General features: G+C 62.1%; 2 protein-coding genes across 2 annotated transcripts; both read right to left on the bottom strand.

Annotated features, from left to right (window-relative positions):
• Positions 1-502: 502 nt before the first annotated feature.
• LOC133208971 (mucolipin-1-like) lies at positions 503-2,737 on the bottom strand (the record flags this gene model as incomplete). The annotated part of the gene is made up of 3 exons (XM_061347259.1): positions 2,627-2,737; positions 2,343-2,533; positions 503-698 (listed from the first exon to the last, which is right to left on the bottom strand). Coding segments are annotated over exons 1-3 (403 nt in total), but the record flags the coding sequence as incomplete, so codon positions are not given.
• Positions 2,738-4,442: 1,705 nt separating this feature from the next.
• LOC133208970 (ultra-long-chain fatty acid omega-hydroxylase-like) lies at positions 4,443-10,071 on the bottom strand (the record flags this gene model as incomplete). Its single annotated transcript, XM_061347258.1, has 10 exons — positions 4,443-4,645; positions 4,806-4,888; positions 4,985-5,049; positions 5,127-5,260; positions 5,329-5,458; positions 5,537-5,603; positions 7,451-7,718; positions 8,420-8,553; positions 9,794-9,921; positions 10,005-10,071. Coding segments are annotated over 10 exons (1,254 nt in total), but the record flags the coding sequence as incomplete, so codon positions are not given.
• Positions 10,072-10,075: the final 4 nt, after the last annotated feature.

Here is a 10,075-nt window from a genome sequence, read left to right as displayed (position 1 = left end):
CCCCAAGCACCTCTGGGTGTCCCCAAAGCACCTCTGGGTGTCCCCAAGCACCTCTGGGTGTCCCCAAAGCACCTCTGGGTGTCCCCAAGCACCTCTGGGTGTCCCCAAAGCACCTCTGGGTGTCCCCAAGCACCTCTGGGTGTCCCCAAAGCACCTCTGGGTGTCCCCAAGCACCTCTGGGTGTCCCCAAAGCACCTCTGGGTGTCCCCAAGCACCTCTGGGTGTCCCCAAAGCACCTCTGGGTGTCCCCAAGCACCTCTGGGTGTCCCCAAAGCACCTCTGGGTGTCCCCAAGCACCTCTGGGTGTCCCCAAAGCACCTCTGGGTGTCCCCAAGCACCTCTGGGTGTCCCCAAAGCACCTCTGGGTGTCCCCAAGCACCTCTGGGTGTCCCCAAAGCACCTCTGGGTGTCCCCAAGCACCTCTGGGTGTCCCCAAAGCACCTCTGGGTGTCCCCAAGCACCTCTGGGTGTCCCCAAAGCACCTCTGGGTGTCCCCAAGCACCTTTGTTGTCCCCAAGCATGCCCCTCACCTTCTCCACAGCATAGAACATGCGCTCGTAGAGGTCCTGCTGGGTGTAGACCGCGTAGGAGTCCTCAGCCCCATCCACGTAGTCCTTGAGGAAGAGGTGCTTGAAGGCGATGGTGTTCTCCTCCTTGAAGGTCACCACCATCTGGTTGCTGAGCCCAAACAGGATGAGCTGCACGACAAAGGGCACTGGGGTTCAAGCCCTACCCTGGGCACTGGCGGGGGGGGGGGGGGGACCGGGGCCCAAAATGCAGCGGTTTCAGCCCAAAGATGCTCCCAATATGATGTCGTCACCCAATAATGGGTGAGCATCAGCACCTCTCCAGTGATGCCAAGTCCCAGTATCCCCAGTGCCGCCATCTCTATGTCCCAATGCTCCCAGTGCCACCCTCCCCAGTGTCCCCATGTCCCAGTGCCACCCTTCCCAGTGTCCTCATGTCCCAGTGCCATCCTCCCCAGTGCCCCCATGTCCCAGCGCTCCCAGTGCCACCCTTCCCAGTGTCTCTGTGCCCCCAGTCCACCCTTCCCACTGTCCCCATGTCCCAATGCTCCCAGTGCCCCCCTCCCCAGTGTCTCTATGTCCCAGTGCTCCCAGTGCCACCCTTCCCAGTGTCCCCATGTCCCAGTGCTCCCACTGCCCCCCTCCTCAGTGTCCCTATGTCCCAATGCCCCCAGTGCCTCGCTCCCCAGCAACCCCATGTCCCAGTGCCCCCAGTACCTCCTCTCCAGTACACCCATGTCCCAGTGCCTCCCTCCCCAGTAACCCATGTCCCAATGCTCCCAGTGCCACCCTTCCCAGTGTCTTTATGTCCCGATGCCCCCAGTGCCCCCCTCCCCAATACCCCCATGTCCCAGTGCCCCCCCAGTGCCCCCATGCCCCAATACTCCCAGTGCCACCCTTCCCAGTGCCACCATGTCCCCATGTCCCAGTGCCCCCCTCCCCAATGCCCCCATGTCCCAGTGTCCCCTCCTCAGTTCCCCCATGTCCCAGTACTCCCAGTGCCCCTCTCCCCAGTGTCCCCATGTCCCCGTGCCCTCTTCCCAGTACCCCCATGTCCCAGTGGCCCCCTCCCCAGTGACCCATATCCCACTGCCCCCAGTGCCCCCTCCCCAGTGTCCTCTTCCCAGTACCCCCATGTCTCAGTGCCCCCCTCCCCAGTGTCTCCATGTCCCAGTGCTCCCAGTGCCCCACTCCCCAGTACCCCCATGTCCTAATGCCCCCACTGCCCCCAGTGCCCCCCTCCCCAACCCCCCCCACGTCCCAGTGCCCCCCTCCCAGTGTCCCCACATCCCAGTGCCCTCTTCCCAGTACCCCCATGTCCCAGTGCCCCCAGTGCTCCCAGTGCCCCCCCTCCCCAGTGACCCATGTCCCAATGCCCCCAGTACCCCCTCCCCAGTGTCCCCATGTCCCAGTACTCCCAGTCCCCCCTCCCCAGTGTCTCCATGTCCCAGTGCTCCCCGTCCCATTCCCAGTGCTCCCAGTGCCGCCCAGTTCTCTTCCCAGTGCTCCCAGTGCCCCCCTGTCCCATTCCCAGTGCTCCCAGTGCCGCCCAGTGCTCTTCCCAGTGCCCCCCCGTCCCAGTGCCCTCTTCCCAGTACCCCCACGTCCCAGTGCCACCCTCCCCAGTACCCCCGCGTCCCAGTGCCCCCAGTGCCCCCTCCCCAGTGTCTCCATGTCCCAGTACTCCCAGTTCCCCCTCCCCAGTGTCTCCATGTCCCAATGCTCCCAGTGCCCCACTCCCCAGTACCCCCATGTCCCAGTGCTTCCAGTGCCCCCAGTGCTCCCGGTGTCCCCATGCCCCAGTCCCCGCTGCACCTGGACGGTGACGAGCAGGATCTTGGCCAGCTGCAGGCCCAGCTTCACGGGCCGCCTGCCGCGGGCCCGGTACTTGTCGCAGGGGCTCATGAAGAAGTACTTGAGCCGGCGGCGCAGCTCCTCTTCCTCCGCCACCCCCGGCGGCTCCGTGCTCCCGTACGCGGGCCCGCGGCCCAGCAGCCGCTCGGTCTCTGGGGGGGGGGGGGACACGGCCGGTGACCGCCGGGGCCGGGGCCTGGGCCTGGGCCTGGGCTTGGGCCCAGGGCCCGGTTCCCCCCGCTCACCTGACGGGGCCGCCATGACACCGACGCAGCGCGGCTTGAGCCGCCCGCCTCACGTGACCGCGGCTCCGAGTCCCCGCCCCTTTGGTCGTAGCCACGCCCCCTCTTGGTGGTAACCCTGTCCATACGGTGGGTGTAGCCGCGCCCACCCGGCATGTGATTGGTCAGCCGCCGCCCGCTGTGGCCACGCCCACTGGGCGGACGAGGGTACGCCCATCTGGTGGCTTGCCTGTGCCAGGGTGGTGATATGGGGGGGCACATACATGTACAATGACATGGGACATGTGGGACACATACATGGACAATGACATGGGACATGTGTGACACATGTACAGTGACATGGGACATGTGGGACACATGTACAGTGACATCAGACAAGGGGGCACACACATGTACAGTGACATGGGACATGTGGGACACATACATGGACAATGATATGTGACATGTGTGACACATGTACAGTGACATGGGACATGTGGGACACATGTACAGTGACATCAGACAAGGGGGCACACACATGTACAGTGACATGGGACATGTGGGACACATACATGGACAATGTAACATGTGGGACACATGTACAGTGACATGGGACATATGGGACACATACATGGACAATGACATGGGACATGTGGGGCACATACATGTACAGTGACATGTGGGGACACATACATGTACAGTGACATGTGACATGTGAAGACACATACATGTACAGTGACATATGACATGGGGACACATACATGTACAGTGACATGCGATGCATGGGAGCACATACGTGTACAGTGATGTGGATACATTAACATGGATGGTGACACGTGGCATGAAGTGACATGTCCATGAATGCTTACATGTGGCATGGGGTGACACATCCATGTCAGGACAGTGACATGTTTTGTGGGGGGACACATCCATGAATGATGACATATATCATGGGGTGACATGTACATGCATGGCCACACATGGCATGATGGGACATGTCCATGTACAGCACCTATAGCATGATGGGACATGCCCATGCACAGCACCTATAGCATGATGGGACATGCCCATGCACAGCACCTATAGCATGATGGGACATGCCCATGCCATGTCCCACACATGATGGAGGAGGACACGTCCCCACCACCCATCCCCATCACACACCACAGCATCATCCCCTCCATGGCACCTTTATTCCTCTGTCCTCCTTGAGGTGTCCCAATGTCCCCATGGTGTCCCCGTGGTGTCCCATTGGTGTCCCCATGGCTTCTTCATGGTGTCCCCATGGTGTCCCATTGATGTTCCCATGGCTTCTCCATGGTGACCCCATGGCGTCCCCATGGTGTCCCCATGGCTTCTCCATGGTGACCCCATGGCTTCTTCATGGTGTCCCCATGGCGTCCCCATGGCTTTTCCATGGTGACCCCATGGCGTCCCCATGGCTTTTCCATGGTGACCCCATGGCGTCCCCATGGTGACCCCATGGCTTCTTCATGGTGTCCCCATAGTGTCCCCATGGCTTCTTCATGGTGTCCCCATGGTGTCCCCATGGCTTCTTCATGGTGTCCCCATGGTGTCCCCATGGCTTCTTCATGGTGTCCCCATAGTGTCCCCATGGCTTCTTCATGGTGTCCCCATGGTGTCCCCATGGCTTCTCCATGGTGACCCCATGGTGTCCCCATAGCTTCTCCATGGTGACCCCATGGTGTCCCCATGATGTCCCCATGCCTTTTCTATGGTGTCCCCATGGCTTCTCCATGGTGTCCCCATGGTGTCCCCATGGCTTTTCTATGGTGTCCCCATGGCTTCTCCATGGTGTCCCATTGGTGTCCCATTGGTGCCCCATGGCTTCTCCATGGTGTCCCTCAGGCCCCCTTGGGCAGCGGCTCCAGCAGCAGCCAGAGCCCATCCTCAGTGCGCAGGATGAGCTCGGGCTTGCGCCGCGGTGGCCGCGCCGTGTCCAGGTGGATGCGGAACCGAGCCAGGGTCAGGGCCACCACCACCTTCATCTCAGCCATGGCGAACCTCTGCCCGATGCAGTTCCTGCCACCACGGCCCCTTCTGTCACCTCCATGGGTGCCAGCGGCCACCAGCCGGGGCGGTGGAACCTCCCCATGGGGATGGAGATGCCCCCAGGGCACCCAGACTGGGGTCCATCACCTCTCCATGCAATGGGGACGTTGGTGTCCCCACCACGGCTCACCTGGGGCCAGCAGAGAAGGGGATGAAGGCCAATGGGGACCGGCCCTGGCTGTTCTCTGGGCTGAACCTCAATGGGTCGTAGACCTGGAGTGACACCATGGGGACATGGTTGTCCCTACCCATGGTGATGGGGATGCCTCACCACCCCATGGCTGTGCCCCCAACCCCAAGTGGTCCTACCTGAGGATCAGGCCACATTTCGGGGTTGTGATGGGTCCCATAGATGCTCATCAAGCAGATGACCCCTGGTGGGACATCAACGGCCACCTTAGGGACAATGGGACAAGGCGGTGGCACTGGGGACACGGTGGGGGAGCCGTACCCTTGGGGATGACCCTTCCATCACACGTGTCCAGGTCCTGGGTGCAGCAGCGGGACACGGCGGTCACCGGGGGATGCAGGCGGAGGCTCTCCTTGATGCACATGGTGGTGAAGGGCAGGTGGGACAGGTCCTCCCTAGGGGCAAGGGAAGGTGGCACCCATGTGCCAACGGTGGCCAAGGGGTGGCAATGGGGACCTCTCACCATTCGATGGCTTCCACATCCCGGCCCTTGAGGAGCTCCTGGACCTCCTGGCGGCAGCGGTCCTGGTGCTGCTGGTGGCTGGCCAGGTTGTAGAGCAGCCAAGCCAAGGCGCTGGCTGTGGTGTCGTGGCCTGCAGGGGCAAGGGGTGAGCTTGGGGACATGGGGGGCCACCTCCTGGTGATGGTGGCCGGTGGTGGCTTGGCCTCACCTGCAAACATGAAGGTGTTGGCTTCGGCTGCGATGTCCTCGTCCGACAGCGTGTTCCCATCCTCGTCCTGTCGAGGGTCAACGTGGTGGTCAATGGGCAACCTGCCCCATGGTCACCACTGTTCCATGGCCACCTTCACCTCCCTATGGCCACCAGCCTACAGCCAGGTCTGCCCATGGACACCGTCATCACCTTGGGGCACCACCATGCTCCTATGACCACCACCCCTATGGCCATCTTTCCCCATGGCTGCCATCATCCCCTTGGCCACCTTCACCTCCCTATGGCCATCAGCCTACAGCCAGGTCTGCCCATGGCCACCATCATTCCTTTGGCCATCACCAGGCCACTATAGCCACCACCCTATGGCCATCCTTCCCCTATGGCCACCACCATCCTCTTGGCCACCTCCACCTCCCTATGGTCAACACCCTATGGCCAACCTTCTATGGTTGCCACCATCCCTTTGCAGCCACCACCCCACAATGGCTACCACCCTATACCCAACCTTCCATGACCATGACCATCCCTTTGGCCACCACAATGCCCTTGGTCACCACTGTGCCCTTGATCCCAACCAGATCCTATGGCCAACCTTCCCCATAGCCACCACCGTCCCTTTGGCCATCACCACCCCATGACCATCACCACCCCACGGCCAACCTTCCATGGCCATCACAATCCTCTTAGCCACTATCATGACTCTGTGGCCACCACCACCACCCCACAATGGCCACCACCCCATGGCCAACCTTCCCCATGGCCACCACCATCCTCTTGGCCACCTATGACCATCACCACCCGATGGCCAGCCTCCCATGGCCACCACCATCCCCTTGGCCACCACCATGACTCTATGGCCACCACCACCCCACAATGACCATCACTACCCCACAGCCAACCTTCTATGGCCACCACCATCCCTTTGGCCACCACCATGACTCTATGGCCACCACCACCCCACAATGGCCATCACCCCATGGAAAACCTTTCCCATGGCCACCACCATGACTCCATGGCCACCACCATAACTCCATGGCCACCACCACCCCACAATGACCATCACCCCATGGACAACCTTCCCCATGGCCACCACCATCCCCTTGGCCACCACCATGACTCTGTGGCCCCCCACACCCCACAATGACCATCACCCTATGGCCAACCTTCCATGGCCACCACCATTCCTTTGGCCACCACCATGACTCTATGGCCACCACCACCCCACAATGGCCACCACCACCCCACAATGGCCACCACCCCATGGCCAACCTTCCATGGCCACCACCATCCCTTTGGCCACCACCATGACTCTACGGTGACCCCTTTGGCCACCAGCACCCCACAATGGCCACCACCCATGGCCAACCTTCCCCATGGCCACCACCATCCTCTTGGCCACCTATGACCATCACCACCGTATGGCCAACCTTCCATGGCCACCACCACCCCCTTGGCCACCACCACCTCCCTATGACCATCACCACCCTATGGCCAGCTTTCCATGGCCGCCACCATCCCCTTGGCCACCTATGACCATCACACTATGGCCAGCCTTCCATGGCCACCACCACCCCCTTGGCCACCACCACCTCCCTATGACCATCACCACCCTATGGCCAGCTTTAGATGGCCACCACCACCCCCTTTGCCAACACCACCTCCCTGTGACCATCACCACCCTATGGCCAACCTTCCATGGCCACCACCATCCCCTTGGCCACCTATGACCATCACACTATGGCCAGCCTTCCATGGCCACCACCACCTCCCTATGACCATCACCACCCTATGGCCAGCCTTCCATGGCCACCACCGTTCCCTTGGCCACCACCACCCCACAATGGCCACCAGCACCCCACAATGGCCACCACCCATAGCCACCCTTCCCCATAGCCACCCCGCCATGGCCACCTTAGCGAGCAGCAGGAGGTCGATGAAGTCCATGCGCTGTCCATGGTGCTGGTCCAACCAAGCCTGGTGGCCCAGGCGCTGGAGAGCCTGGCGCCGGCGCTGCACCACGGCCGCGGTGAAGCCATGGACGGTGGCACAGGCCCGGGTGAAGCGGCGCCCATCGCCCGAGAGCCGGTAAAGCCACCACGGGTAATGGAGAAGGTGCTGCTGGCGCCGCACCACCAACCTGCTCAGCTCCAGGATGGCCTTGATGTACTCACTGGGCTGCCTATGGACCATCAGCGGTGGTCAATGGGGGACACCCCAACGGCCATGGGGGGCTTCAGGGTATGGGGGACACACAAAGGCCTTGAGGAATAAGGGGGGACCCCAAAAAGGAGATGTTGGGGTGGTGGGACCTTGATGGGTGCAAAGCTCATGGGAGCATCAGGGATGTTCAATAAGGGGGGACCCCAAAAAGGAGACGTTGGGGTGGTGGGACCTTGATGGGTGCAAAGCCCATGGGACCATCAGTGGTGGCCAACAAGGGCCACTTCAATGGGCACAGGGAGATGTAGCTTATGGGGACACCTAAAGGGGACCCAGAGTTCTTGAGGTGAGGGAATAAGGGGGGACCCCAAAAAGGAGACACTGGGGTGGTGGGACCTTGATGGGTGCAAAGCCCATGGGACCATCAGGGATGTTCAACAGGGCCCACCCCATTGGGCGTGGGAACCTTCAATGGGGACACGGGGTGGCAGAAGGTCCCATGGCCATAGGGACATGTGGGACCGAGGTGGGGTGATGCCACCTGAAGGGGGCTTCATTGGGGACCAAAGCAGAGCAGATGGGACCCCGAAAGGGGCATGGGGTGACCTTGATGGGTGCAAAGGCCAATAAGGGACAGAGGAGGGGTCCAGGACACAGGGTGCCACCCAAGGGTGACACCCAAGGGTGCCAGGGAGGCCACAGGGGATGGGTGCTGCTCACTGCTGGCAGTGGCTCTCGTGGCTGAAGATGCATCTCTGGAGGGTGTCCAGGGTGAGGAGGCTGAGCTGGTCCAGCACCTCCAGCGCCACCGCAGCACCCATGGGTGCTGATGCTGCTGCTGCGCGCCACTTGTCCTGTGCAGGGATGGGTGCTGGGTGGGGATGGGGGCAGGATGGGTGCTGGGTGCTGGGTGCAGGATGGGTGCTGGGTACAGGGATGGGTGCAGGGTGGGTGCTGGGTACAGGGATGGATGTGCAGGGTGCTGGGTGCAGGATGGGTGCTGGGTGCTGGGTGCAGGATGGGTGCTGGGTGCTGGGTGCAGGATGGGTGCTGGGTGCTGGGTACAGGATGGGTGCTGGGTGCTGGGTACAGGGATGGGTGCTGGGTGCAGGATGGGTGCTGGGTACAGTACAGGTGCTGGGTGCTGGGTGCAGGATGGGTGCTGGGTGCTGGGTGCAGGATGGGTGCTGGGTGCTGGGTGCAGGATGGGTGCTGGGTACAGGATGGGTGCTGGGTGCTCGGTGCTGGGTGCAGGATGGGTGCTGGGTACAGGATGGGTGCTGGGTGCAGGATGGGAGCTGGGTGCAGGATGGGTGCTGGGTACAGGATGGGTGCTGGGTGCTCGGTGATGGGTGCAGGATGGGTGCTGGGTACAGGATGGGTGCTGGGTGCTGGGTACAGGATGGGTGCTGGGTGCTGGGTGCAGGATGGGTGCTGGGTGCAGGATGGGTGCTGGGTGCAGGATGGGAGCTGGGTGCAGGATGGGTGCTGGGTACAGGATGGGTGCAGGATGGGTGCTGGGTGCTGGGTGCCAGGTGCATGATGGGTGCTGGGTGCTGGGTGCAGGATGGGTACAGGGATGGGTGCTGGGTACAGGATGGGTGCTGGGTACAGGATGGGTGCAGCTGCTGGATGCAGGATGGGTGCTGGGTACAGAATGGGTGCTGGGGGTAGGATGGGTGCTGGGTGCTGGGTACTGGGTGCAGTACAGGTGCTGGGTGCATTAAGGGTGCTGGGTACAGGATGGGTGCTGGGGGTAGGATGGGTGCTGGGTACAGGATGGGTGCTGGGTGCTGGGTGCAGGGTACTGGGTACAGTACAGGTGCTGGGTGCATGATGGGTGCTGGGTGCAGGGTACTGGGTGCAGTACAGGTGCTGGGTATAGGGATGGGTGCTGGGTGCAGGACGGGTGCTGGGTGCAGGGTACTGGGTGCAGTACAGGTGCTGGGTACAGGATGGGTGCTGGGTACAGAATGGGTGCTGGGGGTAGGATGGGTGCTGGGTGCAGGGTACTGGGTGCAGTACAGGTACTGGGTGCAGGGCAGGTGCTGGGTGCATGATGGGTACAGGGATGGGTGCATGATGGGTGCTCACGTGCATGACGCGGGTGCTCTGGTTGAAGACCCCCAGGTAGGCCTTGAGCCGGTCCCCATGGAAGGCGGGGGTCAGGAGGCGCCGGTGCTGCACCCACTTGCGCCCATGGCTCAGCAGCAGCCCGTCCCCTATGGGGGAGGGGAGGGGTCACCCATTGCCATCCATGGGGCACCCATGGGTGCTGCCCCCCCTGCCCTGAGCCCGCACTCACCCAGCCAGGGCTGGAGGAAGCCGTAGAAGAGCGGGACCTTGGGGGCAATGGAGGCTGCGGGGGAAACTCCT

The sequence above is a fragment of the Neopsephotus bourkii genome, unplaced genomic scaffold (genome assembly GCF_033783945.1).
Source record: "Neopsephotus bourkii isolate Nb327-2 ecotype Australia unplaced genomic scaffold, CSIRO-AGI_Nbou_v1 NB_310, whole genome shotgun sequence".
NCBI classification, from domain to species: Eukaryota; Metazoa; Chordata; class Aves; order Psittaciformes; family Psittacidae; genus Neopsephotus; species Neopsephotus bourkii.
Note: the sequence above shows the minus strand (reverse complement) of the source record. Positions and strands in the feature narration are given on the sequence as shown.